The sequence below is a fragment of the Falco biarmicus genome, chromosome Z, assembly GCF_023638135.1.
Source record: "Falco biarmicus isolate bFalBia1 chromosome Z, bFalBia1.pri, whole genome shotgun sequence".
Classification (NCBI taxonomy): domain Eukaryota; kingdom Metazoa; phylum Chordata; class Aves; order Falconiformes; family Falconidae; genus Falco; species Falco biarmicus.
The window spans coordinates 1,101,505-1,121,292 of NC_079311.1; the positions used below are offsets into that span (position 1 = coordinate 1,101,505).

At 42.3% G+C, this 19,788-nt stretch overlaps 1 protein-coding gene across 3 annotated transcripts in view; it reads left to right on the forward strand.

The window, feature by feature from the left end:
* ZFYVE16 (zinc finger FYVE-type containing 16) overlaps window positions 1-19,788 on the forward strand; it is a 33,958-nt gene that overhangs the window by 12,046 nt on the left and 2,124 nt on the right. For all 3 annotated transcript variants that reach the window (XM_056324173.1, XM_056324174.1, XM_056324175.1), the window contains exons 4-17: window positions 5,565-5,661; window positions 6,560-6,733; window positions 7,548-7,699; window positions 9,093-9,471; window positions 9,991-10,113; window positions 10,207-10,362; window positions 10,976-11,200; window positions 12,968-13,050; window positions 15,067-15,171; window positions 16,051-16,201; window positions 17,222-17,302; window positions 17,871-18,033; window positions 18,868-18,973; window positions 19,382-19,549. In XM_056324173.1, the coding sequence (XP_056180148.1) occupies window positions 5,565-5,661; window positions 6,560-6,733; window positions 7,548-7,699; window positions 9,093-9,471; window positions 9,991-10,113; window positions 10,207-10,362; window positions 10,976-11,200; window positions 12,968-13,050; window positions 15,067-15,171; window positions 16,051-16,201; window positions 17,222-17,302; window positions 17,871-18,033; window positions 18,868-18,973; window positions 19,382-19,549 (2,163 nt within the window). The remainder of the gene's footprint in view (window positions 1-5,564; window positions 5,662-6,559; window positions 6,734-7,547; window positions 7,700-9,092; window positions 9,472-9,990; window positions 10,114-10,206; window positions 10,363-10,975; window positions 11,201-12,967; window positions 13,051-15,066; window positions 15,172-16,050; window positions 16,202-17,221; window positions 17,303-17,870; window positions 18,034-18,867; window positions 18,974-19,381; window positions 19,550-19,788) is intronic.

A 19,788-nucleotide genomic window follows, 5' to 3' on the forward strand; every position in this document is an offset into this window, starting at 1 on the left:
AAGTAATCTGTAGAACCTTTTTCAGCCTGGGGTCTTCTGCAGTGAATAAGTAATGTCAAAGCTTGTTCTTAATCCAGATCTCTCTTGTGTGCTACTGTGGCTTACGCTTGTACTAGTGCATAACTGCAAATACTAACAACACTAATGAACTCATTTTTCAGTGTTCCTCTCTAGCTTTGCAGATGAGGAGATAGAACGAAGGCTGATGTCAGTACTTAATAAGCTTTTGCATCCACGGTGTTGAGAGGCATCTGGAGAGGCTCGTTAATTTTTTTCCTAGGATGCTTCTTCTAGCACTGTGTATTCAAAGCATAGTACTTGTTTACTTCAGCTGCAGTAAGCATGAACTAAAGAGGTAGGTTTGAATTTGGGTGCCAAGAAAATTAAAAATTCTTTGTGACAACCTGGAAGTCATTGAACTTAATCACTTGGCAGAATATTCTGTTGAAGTTTTGTAGCAGTTTAAAACAGTTCTTCAGAATATGTTTTGTTTTAGTTGTAAAACTGACTGACTTCAAGTTCCTTTTTACATTCATTGTGAAATTTCTTGCACCTTGTCTAGAGATGGGAATAAAGGCTCGCTTTGCTACACAGTCCTCTTTACAACCATTAGCTGTTAGTGTTGCTAATCTTGTGTGTTAACAGAGGAGGTTTTGCCAGTAGAACAGTGTCTTTAGAGGGAGCATCACAATGCGTGTTCATTGGGAGAATGAATGAAGGCAATACAGATTGTCTAAACTTTACAGACACTGAAGTGCTGTGCAGTTGTAACTCTGCCATAGCTTTTCTGATTGTGGAATAGCTTAACTTTCTGCCTTGTACGACTTTCTGCTTTTTTAATAGTATCTTCTCTTTAGGGAAAAAAAAAGCAGCATTCCTTGTGGACCTGTTGTGGGTTGTTGTGTTTTTAACCACTTGGATATAAGGATAAACTGGTAGGAATTTACAGTTGTCCTCTGTGGACAACTACTCTGAAAGACAATTGTGTAGTTTTCATGTGTCCTACAGCTTCTTTTTAATCAAAGAAAATGGCCACATTTGTGAATTCTGTTTTCTGTGCTGGAGGGAATGTGAGGTTGGTGGTCCCTGCTTTCTCTAACATCTGCAGCACTTGTGACAGACACCAAACAACTTTGTAGTTTTAGTTATTTGTCTCTTCTTGTGGTACACTTCTCTTCCTAGCTCAGCCAGAATCAATTTCTTTGCATGGCAGCCTCACCTTATTCTCCTTTCTCCTATTATGCAGCTGTCCCTTAGTATGTCTTGAACTTGCCTCCTGTGTGTTAGGACTAAGCTACCTCCTCTGCTGTGGGTCCCAGTGGCACCAAGTGTAAGAAGAGAATACCAATTACAAAGGATTGTACTGCTTAGCACTTGAAGCCCTGATGTGGTTTGTAATTGATTACCAATTAATATTCACCAGTTACATCCTTAACATCTTTACTGAGCATATGCATTTTCAGTTGAGGTAAATTATCTGTGACAGCTAATGCAGAAGCAATTGCAACAGTTGCTCTTTTGAGCTCATATTGTACTGATCACCTATTACTGTTTTTACAGTACATTTCCTACTTAAAGGACTTCACTTGTAATAATTTAATTTTTTTCTCTGTCACTACTGTTTGGGTTGTTTCCCTTTAATCCTCTCAGTTTTCCTGGGGTTAATCAGGAGAAGCAGAAGACTTTTTGTGTTCTTTCTACTTATTTAACTCTGGTCAGCAGTAGAAGGCTTCTGTCAGACCAAGGTTTGAAAAGATACCTCTTTGTAAAGGCCAGTACTGACTCTAGTAGCATCTGCATATAGCTAAAAATGGTGGGACTCTTTGAAAACTTCCAGGCCACCCTTAGAAGAACATAAGGGAAACGCAAAAAAAAGTACTAGATAGTTATGGGAACTCTTGCAGAAAACAGCTTTACTAGAGACATAATTCTTTGAGTGGGATTGTGCAGTGTAGGGCCTGTGAAAGAGACACAATTTTTTCCTCATCTCTGCTTAAAAATGGTCAGTATCCTGTTGGAATAGAAGAGCATATTCTATTCTCTCAAAGAAGTCTTCAGCAAGCTTTTGAAATACTTTAATGAAGGGAGCTAGTAACATAAAGGCAGCCATGCTTAGGAGCCTGCTTAGCCATATGTCCTGGGTTTGGCTGGGATAGAGTCAGCTTTCTCCTTTGTAGCTGGTACAGTGCTGTGTTCTGGATTCATTATGAGAATAATACACCGATGCAAAGTGATGCTTACTCTAAATCAGGAGCCTTTCAAGTTTCCTATTCTCTGCCAATAAGGAGGTTCAGAAGTAGCTGGGAGCAGACACAGCCGGGACAGGTGGCCAGAACTAGGTAAAGAGATACTCCATACCATAGGATGTCATGCCCAGTATATGTACTGGGGGTGGGGGGGGGGGGTGGATTTGGCTGGGAGCTGCCGATCTCTGTGGGACAGCAGGCGGTGAGCAATGGTACTGTGCATCACTTGGGTTTTTTTCTTCCCCATGGATTTTATTCTTCTCTATTTCTCTCCATCACTGTTGTTGTTACTGTCCTTATTACTATTTTTACTTTATTTCGATTATTCAGCTGTTCACATCTCAAACCCATGTGTTTTACCTTTTCTCCTCGATTCTCCGCCACATCCGAGCAGGGGGTTTGAGAGTGATCGAGTAGCTGTCTGGTACTTAGTTGCCAGCTTATTCATGAGGTGGAAGAAGTAGCTTGGCATTTCATGACAAACTAATGATTGTTAGGGAGAGACTTGGTGCAGTGCACAGCGCTGCAAAGTCAGCCGATAAGGAATGCTATATGCTGGTATGAGACTAGATTGTTTTAACCGTTACCTGAATCCCCGTGGAGATTTCTTCAGAGACAATGCTATAGCAGTAAAGCAAATCTGACCCAAATCTGGGATTCAGTCCTTGTTCCTATCAGTGTTGTATAATGTAAAATAGTTATGGGATTAATAGAAGTAGGAGCAAATTTTGGAACAGGTGGTGCAACCCAGAATTCTTTTAATCACTCTGGATAAGAAATTTAATGTCACTTGTGTCCTCCTTGTTGCTGCTCTTTGTTGTGTTGTTGTTGTGGGTTGTGTGGGGTTTTTTTCTGAAGGTTTCTCCATGAGAGATTGTATTGGGTTTGCATGGCAAGGTTTTGTTAGTGGAAGGCTGCAGGAGTGGATTCTGTGAGAAGTTGCTGAAAGCTTCTCCCATGTCCGATGGAGCCAATGCTGGCCAGCTCCTAGACAGACCTGCTGATGGCCAAGGCCATCGGCGATGGTGGTAGTGCTTCTGAGGTAACATATTTAAGAAGGAGGGGGGAAAGAAGTGCACAACAAACTTTGGTGTAAGAGAGGAGAGAGAATATCTCAGAGCAGCAGCTATGCATACACCCATGGGTGGAGTAGGGGAAGGAGGTGCTCCAGGCACTAGAGCAGAGATTTATCTGCAGCCTGTGGGCAGGGCAGGGCCGGGCAGGGGGAGGCCGGGGGGGACCGGCCCGGAGCAGAGCCCCCCCGGCAGGGCAGGGCAGGGCCGGGCAGGGGGAGGCCGGGGGGGCCCGGCCCGGAGCAGAGCCCCCCCGGCAGGGCAGGGCAGGGCCGGGCAGGGGGAGGCCGGGGGGGACCGGCCCGGAGCAGAGCCCCCCCGGCAGGGCCGGGCAGGGCCGGGCAGGGGGAGGCCGGGGGGGACCGGCCCGGAGCAGAGCCCCCCCGGCAGGGCAGGGCAGGGCCGGGCAGGGGGAGGCCGGGGGGGACCGGCCCGGAGCAGAGCCCCCCCGGCAGGGCAGGGCAGGGCCGGGCAGGGGGAGGCCGGGGGGGACCGGCCCGGAGCAGAGCCCCCCCGGCAGGGCAGGGCAGGGCCGGGCAGGGGGAGGCCGGGGGGGACCGGCCCGGAGCAGAGCCCCCCCGGCAGGGCAGGGCAGGGCCGGGCAGGGCCGGGCAGGGGGGGACCGGCCCGGAGCAGAGCCCCCCCGGCAGGGCAGGGCAGGGCCGGGCAGGGCCGGGCAGGGCAGCCCGCGGGCAGCCCAGGGCCGGGCAGGCCGTGCCCCCCGCCCGGGGAGGGCCCCGCGGGGCAGGGCAGCACACGGTGTGTGTCAGGGCCGGGGGGATCTCTCCCCGCCCTGCCCTGCTGTGGCCGGCCCCAAAGGCCCCCGGCTTCCCCCGGCGGAGCCCGCTGTGCCGGGAGGGAACTGCCGAGCGCTCTCCCTGCCCGGGCCTCGCCCCACCAGCCGGGGGTTACAGGGGCTCTGCCCGGCACCGCGCGGGGGGCGCCGGCGGGCGGCAGCGCCGGGCACCGCGGGCGGCTGGGACAGCCTGGCACAGGTTAAGCTGCAAGACTTGAATATTAGGCTGCAGAGTGTTTTGAATCAAACAGTTATTTCTTGGGAGTTTTCTAATCCCTGTGCAATTGTATACCAACTGCTTCAAGCTGCAAACTTCAAAGAATTTTTTTAAAATACCAGTTTTACCTACTATTTTGAGTGCTTCTGGCCTTATGTGATTAGATGTGCTCACAGCAAGAAATTTTAGGTGCTGTTCTGTTTCATAACTGCATCGGAGAGAGTATTGGCTAGACCAAAGTGCTTAGCCATATGGTGTGCGTGTTCCTGGTGACATGTGGAAGGTTGATTTGTAGACATCTAAGGATTGCTTGGGTCCAGCAGAAATACCTAACAAATTTCAAAAGCTTATGGTACGCATAGGTTGTGGTACAGTTTTTGGAACAGGATAGGAAGAACGCCTGATCAAAAGCAGGCTTGGCAGACTTTGTGGCTTGGCCCAAATTGTGGAGATTCCTAATCATAGCAGCATAGAATGGTTTGGGTTGGAAGAGACCTTTAAAAATCATCTAGTCCAACTTCCCTGCTGTGGGCAGGGACATCTCTCACTAGGCCAGGTTACTCAGAGCCCTGTCCAAACCTGGCCTAGAACGCAGCCCATGACGGGGCATGTCCATAGCCTCTCTGGGCAGGCAACCTGTGTCTGTGTCTCACCACCATCATAGTGAAAAGTTTCTTCTTTACATCCAGTTGAAATCCACCAGCTTTCAGTTTATAACCATTGCCCCTTGTCCTGTCATTGTAGGCCCTGGTAAAAGATCTCTCTCCATATTTCTTGTAAACCCCCTTTATATATCGAGAGGTTGCAAGGAGTTCTCCCTGCAGCCTTCTCTTTTGCAGGCTGAACAACGCCAGCCCTCTCAGCCTGTCTTCACAGGAGAGGTGCTCCAGCCCTCTGGTCATCCTTGTGGCCCTGCTGTAGACCTGCTCCAGGTCCATGTCAGTCCTGTGCCAAGGGCCCCGGAGCTGGACTTTTTTTAAAGTATTAAAAAGGTATTAAAAAGGCTTTTTAATAAAAACCTTTTTAGTCTAGTGCTTTCCCCTCTCCCCAGACAGGATTGTAAGATACATGTGCTACAGCTGGTTTTCTCCTTGCCTACTTCCAGAAAAGCGCATGCATGCTTAATATAATGCAATCTGTTTTAGTAAAAGGAGTAAATAATAACAGGAACTTAATTCAGGAAATACTGGGATTTTGTCTATAACATTTTATTCAATCTCTTTCTGGTTCAGGTTTTTTGTGGCAGCTGTTGCAAACGGAAGTGCAAGCTACAGTACATGGAGAAGGAAGCAAGAGTCTGTACAGGCTGTTTTGATGATATTAATAAGGGTAAAACTTTCTTTTGAGTAATTGAAGTAATCATTAAAGAATAGGTATGGCTAGTGTCTCTTTAACCTTTGCTCTTTTGGGGGAGCTTCACTACTTTAATTGGTATATATTGTCCTATTCCTGAGATGGAAGAAGGAAGAGAATAATTGTACCTTAGTTGGATTTCAGTTCTTTTAAACTTAGAATAGCAAGCTGATTGTTTTTTATTTAAGAAAAAAAAAATTAGGTTTGAATTCTGGAGGACTAAATATAAAGTTACGCTATTTGGTCGTCTGTAGCAGGAGTATAGCAAAGGACCATCTCTCCACAGTAGCCTTCTGTGTGTTTCAGGGCCATGCTTCTGCATATTTTCACATGTTGTTTGCCCATTCCATGTAGCTTTCTGTCCTGGTATTTTCACAAGTCACTTAAAAGTACTACAGGAGTTGAATCGTAAGGTAAGCTTTTCTTAACTGAAAGCTTTAAGCATGGATGCTTATTGAAACATCAGGAGAAAAAACAGAACTCCTGATTATTGATGTTTAAATAACAAGTTGCAAACATACCAGATTTTTAATATGCCACCTGGATGGACTTTGACTTGATAAATGTGATACATGTATTTGCACCAGGGTCCAGGGATCATATGGTTCAGTGTGGTCACTGCAACAGTAGCAAGATGTACAAGGAGGTCTGTTTCTGTGTTAGGAAGGAATTAGGCAAATGTGCAAGTCAAAATTAAGAAAATGTGACTTTTCTTTTGCACAGTAGCTTGAGTGTTCATTTTTCATAGCTAGCTCACAAATTGTGCACTGCTCTTGCAAAAAAAACCCCAACAAACCAAAGCCACCCATAATACTGCACTGCAAAGGAAATTTAATCAGTTCTGAAGTCTTAAAAACTAACCACATTTTTTTAGCCCAGGCACTTGAAAGGATGATGAGTCCAGCTGGTCCTGTCCCCAGTTCCAGTACCTTCCCAGAGTATTCTACTGATCCACGTTTGGAGGAAGCCCAGATATCTGGTAGTGCTAGCTCTCCTTCACTTTCTGCATTGTTACCTGTCTCAGCACTTAAACAACCTGGTATTGAAGGTATGCTAAATGTAGTAGAATATGTCTAACACTTTCTGGATCTCTTTGGAAAGAGTTGTTTATGGCATCATGGATGCAGACTTGGTGTAGTGATATTTTTTTGTGGGAAATGGAAACTCTGTGATCTGGGACATGGGGAAGTTACTTGTAGTACCCAGTTCTGATGCGGTGTAGGAGTTCGACCAAGTCTGTCTTAAGTCTCTGTTTATTAAATGTGGATGTTACGGGGTTTTGTCATTGTTTTCTGTTGATATTGTAATTTTTGTGTGTGTGTGGATAGATATTATTGTCATTTTTATAGAGCCTAGGAGGTCTCTGGCTTGTGTTGCAACTGCCAAGCTTATAGTAAAACCAAAAAGTAGTTGTTTAGATCAGAGTTGCTAGGGAGCAGTAGGAGTTCATTCTCCATTTAAATACAAATGATTAGTGACTGAGTAGTGACTTTATTCCACTTCAACATCTGATCTCCTTCAATGAAAAATAGGAGTAAGCTAACCTTTTACAGTGTGTTTCATCTTTTAGTTGTCATACGCACTTCATTCTTACTTTACTACAGAGGGAAGATTGAGAAAGTAGCCTGCGTTAGATAGGAATTGATAGATTTGACTATAGTGTGGCAGCTTCATCTGCAAGTACGAGATTTTTCTTGCCTGTATTTGTGTGACAGGAGACTGGCTGATGTCAGACTCCCTACTTGTGCTTGGTTCCAGTAAACATGGTCTCTGGGCAGAGAAGGAGCTTCATTTTTATCCCTTGCAGCTGTTAGAACAGTACAATAGTATAAAGTCAGTATTGTTTTTTTAACCTGTCCTAGGGCTGAGCCAGAAAGAACAGAGGAGAGTTTGGTTTGCAGATGGCCTTTTGCCAAATGGTGAAGTGGCAGATACGACAAAGCTTTCATCTGGAGCAAAGAGATCATCACAGGACTTAAGTCTAGGAAACCCTGACTTGGGAGAGATGCATATGGTATGTATTAAGAAGTATCTCTGGGTGCACAAATACCTCTTGAAACACCTTTCCTTGCTACTGAGGGGACCCCTTACTTACAATAATATGACTTTTTCTTCAGACCTTTTGGAATCTGAGCCAGTATTTGACTTTTTGGGGGGGTGTGGTGTGTGACTGTGAAGTCTTTGGGTTGAAATATTCTGTAGACAGTACATCACAGGAAACCATGTTTGTTTTGGGGTGTATGTGAACTTGAAGTGTGGCAGAAAATTAGTAAAGCTGACAACCAGACCAGATCATTACTATTTGTATATGGAGGATCTGAGCAGTTGCTAGGTGTATAGCAGGTAAATCAACCTTAGTTCATGAAGAGTGGGTAATAGTAAATGTGACCTCATTTGAGCAAGGAAGGACTCCAGTAAGTTGCAGTAATCCAAAGGTATAACCTGTTTTCCATTTTGGGGGAAGAGTAGGATCCTTTCATTTGCAAAAGATGAACAATGTCTAAAATTAAAAGCAGCCAGGACAAAGTGAGTGGGAAACAATTAGTTGATGGTTTTTGTATGCATCTTCAGGAGCTCAAACAAAACAGCCCAAAAGCAAAGGAGGTACTTTACCAGGTAGCACAGAATCTTGAGTGTGCTGCCACAGGATGATATGAAGAAGGTCAAAAGTATAAAGTGATAGGAAATGCCAGCAAGCAAATTCATAGGGAAGAATTCTGTTAGAGGCCAGTTTAGTCATGGTTTTGTCTGTGTGTTTGTGGAGTGTAATTTTTGGAGTGTCTTTTTTTATTTTGTATCCTTCATTTTTATTTTTCTGGCATGTGTGTTTTCTAAGCAGAGGATTTGCTGGAAGTGGATGCCATAGCAGAAGAACTGTTAACAGGACAAGTTAGAGTTGTTTGTTTTTCTTCTTGTTGCAATGGAAAACTCTTCTCTCTTGAGATAGGATGCAGCTCTGACATACTTCAGAGATTGCAGTGCACCTACTGATGTGTTTGGTCTGAGGTTTTTTTATGACAGCTCATATCCGGATGTGCCTATGCTCATAGCTTGTCATATCCATTTCACTGGGGAAGCGGCATGGTTTTAACTCCAAACTAGAACTGAATCAGGGTGTGAAATGCTAAAGTTAGCTGTTGATACCTGGTGTAGAAATCAATTACATATCTTCACCTAATGTAACTTCTGAAGAAGTGAGGGGGGAGGGAGGTGTGTGGGAGTGCAGGGGGCGGGAAGGAAGATCCAGGAGAAACATGGTGGCTTTCTTCTTGTTTAGAGGGAAATGCATTCTCAGTATTTGTGATGGATTTCTTTCTTTCTTTGCTTCTAGAAGGCTGGTAATGAAAGTTTAGCTTGTTGTGAGACAAGAGTGTAGATACCTTTTTTATTTTATTTCTTCTTCATAGGCTGCAAACCCAGAGGAAGGTGACATGTTAACTGATGTAAATCCAAAACCTAAGGAAGAAATTGATACTACTACAAGAATAGAGGGATTGTGTCTTCCTGTTCCTTCAGATGATGCACAGCAGGCTGTTCCAGGCCAGAATGAGGTGGTACAGAGTTGTTCATCTGTGCCTCTAGCAACAGAAGAAAGTTCTTCTGTGGCAGAGGCTGAGAAGACTAGCTGCAGTTCAGTTGATCAGACTACAAGTGATATGCCTGCTAGTCCTTTGAGTTACAGAGCCCTATGTGGTCTTGAAAACTGTGTCCGTAAAGAGACAAGCCTTGTTCCTGATGGAGATACACTGCCTCCACTTTTGCTTGCAGTGGGTAAAAAAGGAAAAGGTAAAATATGAGAAAATTACTAATATTTCATCACTTGATGCAAGATTTCTAAATAGGAGCTTGTGTGTATCACTTGTATTTTAATACAGTTCTAATCTTTCATTTATTTGCTGCCTGTTGGATTGTTGGGTAATGAGCATGCGTTACTAAAAAGGTCAATATGTTCTGAAAAGAACACTTCATCATTTAAATGCATTATAGTAGCAACTGTGCTCATTGATGGTAACTGACAGTACCAGCATATGGACGAGGAGACAGCATCCACAGTTCGTCAGTAATTACCAAAGGAGTGGTAGCCCGAGTTTGCACCTTTGTTACAAGTTACTGCTTTATTTTCACATGCTCCTTGAGTCTTAGGGTAAGCTGTTCATTGTTGATCTGTAGCTGTTCTCTGTTTGAGAATCATTGTTGCACACTGAGATAGGAGGATGGGACAGTCTTTGATGCACTATGATCTTTAATTTGTGTTTTAAGTGGTTGGCTGACATGTTGAACTAATTTGGGTGTTAATTTATTTAGATCCTCTAGTAGAAGAACGTCCATCTCACCAAAAGGTCACCTTGCTTCTTGTGGAGGGAGGTCCCCATCCATTAACTTTTATCCTAAATGCAAACTTTCTTGTGAATGTCAAGCTAATAACTTGTAAGTCATGCACGTTTTCTTTTCCATTAAATCCAGCTTTCTTTTTCTGACTGTAAAACAGCATTAGTATGGTGTCTGTCTTTTTAATTAAAGATTCTTCAGAAAAGTGCTGGTACTTCTCAACAAATGGACTACATGGTTTGGGTCAGGCAGAAATTGTCATTGTGTTGAAGTGTTTGCCAGATGAAGAGATTTTTCCTAGAGAAATATTTAAATTATTTATTGGCATCTATAAGGATGCAATGAAAGGTATGTAACTTCAACATATTAGTTCTTTATTTTATAGTGTGTTCTTGCTGATCTTTAAAGCTGGAAGTTGACATGTAACTTTTCTTGAAGTATTTGTATGTAATGATCCTGTTGAAAAACCCTGCAGTATTAGCCTTGGGTTTTAAACAAATGACAGGAAGAAAAAAATTGAAATTTTTTTGTTTCATACACTTCTTTAAGTGTCTTGTTCACAGGATTTTTGTCGTTATTTACTGATAGTATGTTGGAGATTCTGGGTGTAAGTCCTTGAGTCTGTGGTTTAGGACATCTGGAACTTCATCTGTAGACGTCCAAACGCTCTTACGTACATAAATAGTTGAGGTCTGTTAATCAAAGGTCATCAGTTAGTATGTGCTGGAGCATTGCACACTTCGGGGGTTTTGGCATTTGTTTGGGAAAACCTACTTTTTTAGTTAGCAGATATGGAGCACTCAGTCTGTGGGTTTAGATGTCTGCAGACTTTCTGAAAAATGTGAGATGTACCATAGGACTTGCAAGCCTTTAGGAGACGGCTAGTTAGGACAGTTTCCTTGATGGTAGTGTACTACTTCTCCAGATGTGCAAAGACTCTCCTCTGTCTCTCTTCCTACAGGAAGGCTAATAAGAAACATGGAAAACATAACTTGTACTGAAAACTTTCTCGGCAACAAAGAGCATGGAGGATTCCTGTTTGTTTCCCCAACGTTTCAGAAACTTGATGACCAAATTCTACCAGATAACCCTTTCCTTTGTGGCATTCTCATCCATAAGCTGGAAATACCCTGGGCAAAAGTTTTTCCCATCCGTTTAATGTTGAGATTGGGAGCAGAGTATGGGGGTAAGTTTTAATGCTTGAAGTAGCTGGATAAATGTAAAATTCCCCTTGGAAAATACTGGTTTTCTCAGACACGCAAGATATTTAAAATCACCATTGCAGTGTTTGTATGTTACGCTTGTGTAAGGCTGGTGTTCCATACATGTGAAGCTACCTGTTCAGACACTTGGGAATTTACACTGTCCTGCTAGACTTCCTTGATTGGATTTGGTTTTTTGCCTCAGCTGATGAGAAAGCTAAGTAACCAAAACTGACAGTCGTAAAGTATCAGAATGCCTGACTTCTGTTGTCATAGAAGGATTTGAAGGAAGTTCACAAGGCCAGTTTACAACTCTGACAAATTGATTTTTTTAATTGTTACTGAGATGGTGTATGCTGGCAAAACAATACTGCTTCATGAACAGAATAAAGGTATTTGTTGCTTATAAGGGTAACTTACTCATTAATACATTTGGAATCTCCAGGCCTGTAAAAATGCACAAGGCATTCTTTCAAAGTGAGGTGGATAGAGAGCATGTAAATGTGCACCACCAGAGGTTGTGCGGTGACACAGCCTCCATGTGGGAATTAACCCTCCACAGTCTGTTGCAGGCTCTCCCAACGAGATTTACATTGAATGCTCCAGGCTCACCGGAGGAGGAGTGTTTATGCAGATTCCCCTTGCCTTGAAGAACAGATAAAGCTAGGTGGAGCCAGACCTGAAAGAGGATACTGTCCTGAATGCCTTCTAGAGTTGCTTGTGGAGTTGCTTGAATAATGCAGACATTTAATTTAGTGATGTAGGTGCTGTTTTGTTTGTTGTTGCACTGCTGCTTATGGTGTAGAGAGCAGGAGTTCAGAGAAGGTGCAGCGTACAGCAGTTGCTTAAGTGGAATGGATTTCTAAAATGTGTCATACACAGCTTTCCTGACCTGAAGACATTTGTGATTAATAAGCCTACCATGCTAGAAGCTGCAAGTCCATAAATAGGTATCACTTGTTCATTTATAGATTTTTTTTGAGTCAATAGCAGATTTCTGCTGGCCAGGCTTCTGTCTGTGTGTTGACAAGGCTGGTGGCTTCTTTCACTCTTCTTTCTCTTACCAAACTACTTGTCTTTTTTTTTTTCTTTTTCTTTTCCCCCTCTTTAACCCATTTTGCATCTTTGACCTTACAGGCCTGACTTTGCTATGTTATTTGTTTTCTTTTCAAATGGCTTCATACTGTGGTCTGCATCTCATTGCATTCCCTTGTTTCCATCTGCATGTGTTTCCCATTGAAGCGATGGGACTTTAAAGCCTGTTGCTTTGTATGAACATCCTCGCTCACTCTATTTTTGCTTATTGATATGAAGTGGTACTTCACTTTGTATTATAGGATATTAATCTGTGTGGTGTTCTTGTTCAAGCAACTACGAAGCCTTGCAACCCCTCCCGCAGCTGTTGACCCCAAGCCTGAGCTGAGGATGTTTCTGTCCAGACCACCTATTGCAAGAAACGTAGCTGAAAAATCACATGAAACAGCCATAAGTCTGCCACAAAATAACTGCCACTAGGAGAGTGATTCTGTGCAATGACATTGCAGTAGGATTTGACTATAGGTGGGGAAGCCATGCAGTGGGCTGAAGCACAGTCTGACAGAGGATCAGGTGGTGACTAGTTCCTTTGGCTGGTCAGATACTGAGCTTAAGAAACATCAGCTGCAGCTGAAAATAAATACTTGGATTAGCAAGTTCTACAGTTGTTCGTAGGTGGATGTGACCTTTTCTTTTCTCTTTCACCCCGACCATAGTGTATCCAACTCCTGTAGTAAGTTACAGGCACCGGAAGCCACTCTTTGGAGAGATTGGACACACAATTATGAACCTACTTGTTGTGAGTAAATGTTTTATTCTCTTCCCTTCCAGTTGTAACTCTAGGTGATGTAAAATACCCTCAAAACTCCAATTCTTGAAAGCAGAGTTATTTTTGGCAAAGATACAGGAGTAATATTTTTGTCCTTCAGACCTGACTTGAAACTTCCTTACCAGAGAGGGTGAGCAAGTTAGGAGAGCTTTATCTTTCACGTTATGTTGTTGCACATCAGTTCTGGTAGTAAGAAATAGCTTTCAATGAACGAGAAGAATTCACGCTGAAGCTGGTAGCAATCATCATCTGGTTGCATTTTCCACTTCCAGGCGTTGGTGTGGTGCACGAATTGTAGTCTTAAGTCCAACTTTTTTTTTTTTTTTTAAATGTGAAGAAGGGCTTGGCAGGCAGGTGCTGTGGTCTCACTGTGATGGTAAGTTTGTGTGACAAAGTAATTACTCTTATCACAGTTAACAAGTGTGACTGTCATATGTGTAGAAGTTTTTGGCAAAATGAGCCAAGTACACAAAGTCTGGAGTTTATGCCGTTCCCTGAGGGAAGTTTTTCCTCTGTTACCCGAATAATTTGGTTTAAACTTCCAGTAAGCTTTTATTTCCTGACCAGTAACCTTCCTCTTCGGATACTTACATAGAACTTGTCCTTAATGCTATGATGAAAAGTGCTGTAAGGCTATGGCAAGAATTGCCTGTATTGTTTAGGTAATCACCAAGTCCTCTCCTAAGGGTTCCAGGACTATTTGCAGCTGTGATGAAGGACCATTTGCAGCTGCGATGACACTGCAGTCTTTGGCCCCTCTTTCCTTCTTGCTGCTGTCCATATAATTACATAGGGCATCAATCAGAGGAGTTGCACCATCTAAAAAACAGCATCTTTCTCCTCAGTGGAGGAATCTTATATTTTGGTTCCGTGAGCCAGCTCCCTTGCCAACTGGTGAAGCACTAGTACCAATGTGGAATTGCATCTGCAGTCTTCAAGGAATCTTGCTGTTGTGCTGCTGGTGAAAGGGACTTCTGTGGAGTTTATGTTCAGCTGGATTGGAGTTACTCTGGTTCTACATAGCTGTGTCTGTAGTGCCAGCTTGAAGCAGGCGGTGGGATTAGGTGCTTCTTGGCAGAACTACTTCTTTTGACACAGTAGGAGTGTTAATCATAAGGTGACTGCAGAGTGTTCTTGGTGTTGCGTAGTTAACTAGCGGTGGTGCAAATCCTCAGTGAAGGATTGTGTAAAATCTTGTACCATGCAAGCGACCGAGGAGTGGCAAATGATGGAGGAGGGGGCACCTGTGATGTAGATCCTTAAGATTGCCAACACAATGCCCATTCAACTGAAACTTCCAGTGCAGTGAGGTATGTTCATAAATACCCTTCTTGGTAAAGCAGAGCTGATTGAGGAAGGTACTGATAACCTGGCTCAGGTGATAACAAGAGCCTTTGCTAACCTCTTCTCAGCTGAGCTAGTAAAGGCACATGAAACCATTTTATACCTCTTGTCATTCTTCAGGGATAGAACAGGGTAGGGAAATGTTGCAGAAGAGGCTGAGATGATGGATGTTAATGGCTGTCAGAGAAAAGTGTAAGGAACAGTGTGGTACTTGAGCTATAACCACACAAGTTAGAGCTGTAGGTGTCAGGGTGTGAGCCTGGAAGCAAACTAACCTAGATGGTGGCTTCCATGCTTTTGCTTTTCCATCAGAGTGAGGGTGTTGAAGTATTGTGTTCCCTAAAACACTCTTAAGACCCTAATGTGCATGAAGTGGCCATAGTCTAAATAACCCACTGGTAAGTACAGCAACCTTGGTCAGTGCTGTAAATTCATTAATGTGTTCACTAAGGTACCCTTCATGTACACCCCAGCAGGAAAAACGTGATCACCAAGTCTTTAGCCACCCTGAATGTCCTTACTGTTTTAGAAGTCTTAGAGATGTAATGTATTTAAAGTACTTTTATCTAGGTGATATTTGTTGTAAAAGGTAAGAAAATTATACTTGATTGTCTGCTAGCGTAAAAACTTTGCCTGTTACAGGACCTTAGAAATTATCGGTATACTTTGCATACCATAGACAACCTGTTTGTTCATGTGGAAATGGGTCGAAGCTGTATTAAAATACCCCTAAGGAAGTATAATGAGGTGAGTAAAACAATCTTTCTAATCCAAACTGCTTTAGTCTTTATTTTCCATACAATACCAGTCACGTCTTTAATGTGAACTGTAAAAAAGCGGGAGGGGAAAAAAAAGAAAATAAAAAGGGATTGGGAGTGGTTCTTCTAGATGGTAGTGAACTTTTTATTCTGCAGTGAGTTTCCAGCAGTCTGGCAAGTGAGTTCTCCACTTGATAGCAGCTCTCTGGATTACTTTGCTATTTGCTGTGCAGAGGACTCTTTGAAGTTTGAGCTGATAGAAGCATGTGATGGGGGGAGGGGGTGGCATGAAATTGTCTGAGCAGACATTTCCATCTTCCTGGATATGTTGGAAGGTGGGTAATGATAAGCGAAAAGTTGAGCTTTAGGATCAGTGTTAAATGCAGACAAATCAGCGGTTTCTATGAAGTCTTTTAGCATGTATTGTCAAGGATTCTCTCTGACACATTTCCTGCTGATGGTGTTTTGCTTAACTCGGAAAGAAAAAATGAAAAAATCTTGCCAGTGTGATTTTTACTACAAATTACTCACTCCAGCTTTAACAGGAAAAAAAAAACCTGAATAATAAACTGTGTGAGTCTTAATGCACATTTTAGCCTTAAGGCCAATGGAATTCCTACAAGTGATACTCTGTACTGTCCAGTGGTACTCTGACTTAATCCCTGTCAACTGAAGTAGCATTTTTGAGCGTGCTTAGTGTTCCTCCAGCTAGTCATGGCAAACTGCATTGTTCAAACTCCCTGGAACTAACTTAAGTGCATAGTTCTTGAGCTTTGTTTTGTTCTTGGGGTTTTTCCAGTGTTTTGTCTTTAAAATGAGTACCGCAAAGTGAGATTTGTCCATTTAATGTCAGATTTTGTGTTGACAGGTAATGAAGGTCATCAGTTCTTCTAATGAACATGTAATTAGTATTGGAGCATGTTTTAATACTGAAGCAGACTCTCACTTAGTCTGTGTGCAGAACGTGCATGGCCTTTATCACACACAAGCAGTCAGCGCTACTGGACATCCTAGGAAAGGTAAGCTGTCTTGTTTGACCTGTGGAGAAAAACTGTATTTTTAGAGCAGAACTGTAAGTTCACTTCTAGCCTGCAAGGAAAATAAGTATTCCAAGTCAGTTGTTGAGAGCAAAGGTTCAGTATTCAAGCACCACAGTAATTTAAATGCCAAATAAAGTGTTGCTGGTTTCTGTCAACACTTAGCTGCTTTTTACAGCTGCTGTATTAAATGGAGATTAATACTTTCTTCCTCATTGTTTCCAGAATGCTACTAATACAGCTTTTACGCTTTCAGACAGAGACTCCTTACGTAATTCAAAATCTAAATTTAATATTAGCATGAATTGTGTGCTGTATTTTACGTAAGTAAACAAATAGTCTCCATAACTGAGTGCATGGAAGTAACATGGAGGTAACAGTGAGTTTTTCTGTACAACACCTAGCAAACTGGTAATGACCACCTTTACAGAGAGGAGTGGAGACAGGTACCTAAGAGAGAGGTGCAACTAACATGTGAATGCGAAGGTCCATAGCATGGGAATTCACTTGTGTCATCTTTTATTTCAGTTGCTTTCAGTACTGCTGAAAATGAGCTAAACTTAAGGAATATCTTCTGTAAATAAACTAAATTTACAAGCCAAGTAGCCTGTCTGTTTTAAAGGACAGAAAGAACCAAACGCCAACCAACCAGCAGACCAAGCAAAAACCTGCACCACTGTTTCTTCAACCATGTCTCCTCTTTGTATACAGAGCTTTTTCTGGCTTGCCTGTGTTGGCTCACTGCTGATATCTTAGAAGGATGCTGTATGCGCTTACAGAATAAATCAACAAAGCTGGTCTGTTTTGCCAAGGTCTGACTAGGAAAAATTCTTCTTTCCTTACAGAGTGTGGTGTCCTGTCAGTAAGGGATTTCAGTTAGCAGTTTCAGTGTAGAAGTACCTTTTTTGCCTGTCTTTTTAAAAAGGAATGCAAGTTAAACATTAGTAATGACAAACGTGAGTGATATGAAGTGGGTACTCACTTTCTTCCTACGTTTTATAGTTACAGGTGCAAGTTTTGTGGTGTTTAATGGAGCCTTAAAAACATCTTCAGGATTTTTAGCTAAATGCAGTATAGTTGAAGGTGAGAATTTTCTCCTGTGTGGTTTCCTTGTAAGAGTTTGGGGTTTTGTTGGGGTTTTTTGGGGGGGGGGGGGGCGGGGAAGGGGAAAAATGAAAAAAGCAGCAGTCTTGCATAAGATGTTTATTTCTCAGTAAGTGAAACTTTTCCTTTTCAGGATTTTTCCCTTTGTAGAAAACCTACTGCAGACAAATGCTGTAGAAAGAACACGTTAGTTTACCTACTTGCTTTAGTCCATGCAAGTCTTTCCTGTACAGTCGCCTATAGCTAGGACAATTTTCATTGCCCTATTGATGAAATACATATATTGACGCAGAAATGCAAAAAACTTGTGAGATTAGTCTTAGATTGACCTTTTGCTATTAGTTCTGTTGACCAGAAAGTTTTTCATTACTTCCTCTTTCACATAACATTTAATGCTATAATTGGGGAATGGAGTCCATGTGAATGTGCATTTAGTAACAAGCTGTAGGAGAGGGTTGGTCCCACTAGAATTTAAGCCAAGTTTCTACTAAAAAGCTGTGCTACTCTTTCTGTAGAAAAGTTGGAATCTTAACTGGTTTTCTTCTAGATGGACTAATGGTACAAATAACGCCAGAAACGATGGAAAGCCTACGTCAGGCATTGCGAGACAAGAAGGACTTTAAAATAACTTGTGGCAAAACGGATGCAGGAGACATAAAAGAATATGTAGATATTTGCTGGGTAGAAAATGAAGAAAAAACAAACAAAGGGTAAATGTATTAACAAAGCAAAACATCTGAGAGAAATTTTGTTCCCAACTTTCAAATATCCACCTTTAATTTCTTGATATTAAGATATTTCTATTGAAAGAAGGCACTTAATACTAAAACCCAAAAGGGGATAGAATGGTAAACTACCTGCAGTCCTCTAGATGTCACTAATGGAACAATTTTGCTTTTGGTTCACCAAAACTTAAAATCCTTGTCTCTGTTCGGGAGGTTGACTGGAAAAGCAAGTGGACCCTCCATTTCCTTTGAAAGTCCTCTATCAAATCAGCAACCAGTTTGTGTGAGGATGCAGTTAATCCCTTTAAGCTTCCTTGTGAGGGAGGGGCTCGGAAGTACTTGCCTACTACTGGCCCTTGGCCAGTCACTGCTTGGAGTGCCAGTGTTCAAAAAAGCAAAAGGAGATGCAAGACATCTGTATTGGATGAGATTTGAATGCTTGTTTATGTGGCTTCAAACTTTAATTACGCATCGCTAATTCCAGGCTTGCCTCATGTCAAGTTGTTTCTCAGGCCATGAGTTGGCCTTTTTCTGTGGCTTCTCTGACCAATTCAAACAAACAGTGGCTTTACCAAAGATGGTCTATATCTTCTTAAACCTGTAAGATCAGGTGTTTATGCAGTGTTGTTAGTTCCCTATTTTGGATTTTTCTTTTTTGTAGCATCAGTATTTCCATGATACAAGACCTGTATTACATTTTGTGGTAAAGCTGCTTCAATAGCCTTTAAGGATGACTAAACATTGAATAACTGGTATGAAGTAATAATCTGAATGATAAAATGTTGTTTCAGTTATTAACTGTACTGCTGTCTTCCATAGAATTTTAAGCCCAGTCGATGGAAAATCAATGGAAGGAACTTGGAGTGAAAAAGTAATACAAGGCAGAGACTTCGAAAAAGAGGGGAAGGTTATGAAGTGTACCCAAGTTAGTATATTACATTGTTCTTGAGCCTTTTTGCTACTTTTTAGAATAGTTAGGTGGTAAAATGCTCATGCTAAACGATACTACTAAAGAAACTAACTAACCTGATGTATAACCCATTCTGATAGGCAGAACATTCCGCATAGGTCTTTGGTAAGTTTACGTACTTTTCATTTTTCTCCTCTGCAAAAAACTAAAAAGTCTGTTGGCATTGACAGCTCTAGAGACAGGTAGGTGCTCCCCTGGTCACTTCAGTGGTTTGATTGAATAGATGAAAGACAAGAACACTTTGCCAGCAAACAAGCACTATAGCTTGCTCTGCTCTGCATTATATGTCTATTGAATTACTCTTCTCCTTCTTTACTCATAGAACCAGGCTGCTGACTGTCCTTATCCTTTCCGTAATTTCAGGTATACTATTTTCTGAAGAACCATGAACTATCCAGTCCTGTTCCTCCTCATCAGTTTGCTGAAGAGATTGCTCTTGCCTGCAGTACTGCTCTTTGCCCACACCTTAAAACCTTGAAAAATAATGGGATGACTAAGATAGGCCTGCGGGTTGCCATTGACTCAGATACGGTAATCTGTTGACTTTTGTTGCAGACACTCCATTTCAGCTGAAATATCCTTGGATATTTGAGAGATCTTGGATCTCTTTCTGAATGTTTTTGAGTTTTTTGCCCTAGCCCAGATGCAGGCTGAGAATGAAATTTTGTGAAGCAGCTGTCTTAATGACTAGTTTGTCTTAAAAGTCTCCTTACTCTGCCCCAAATGCCCTAATAGCTAGCTGCTTGCAGTCTTACTCTGCCCCAAATGCC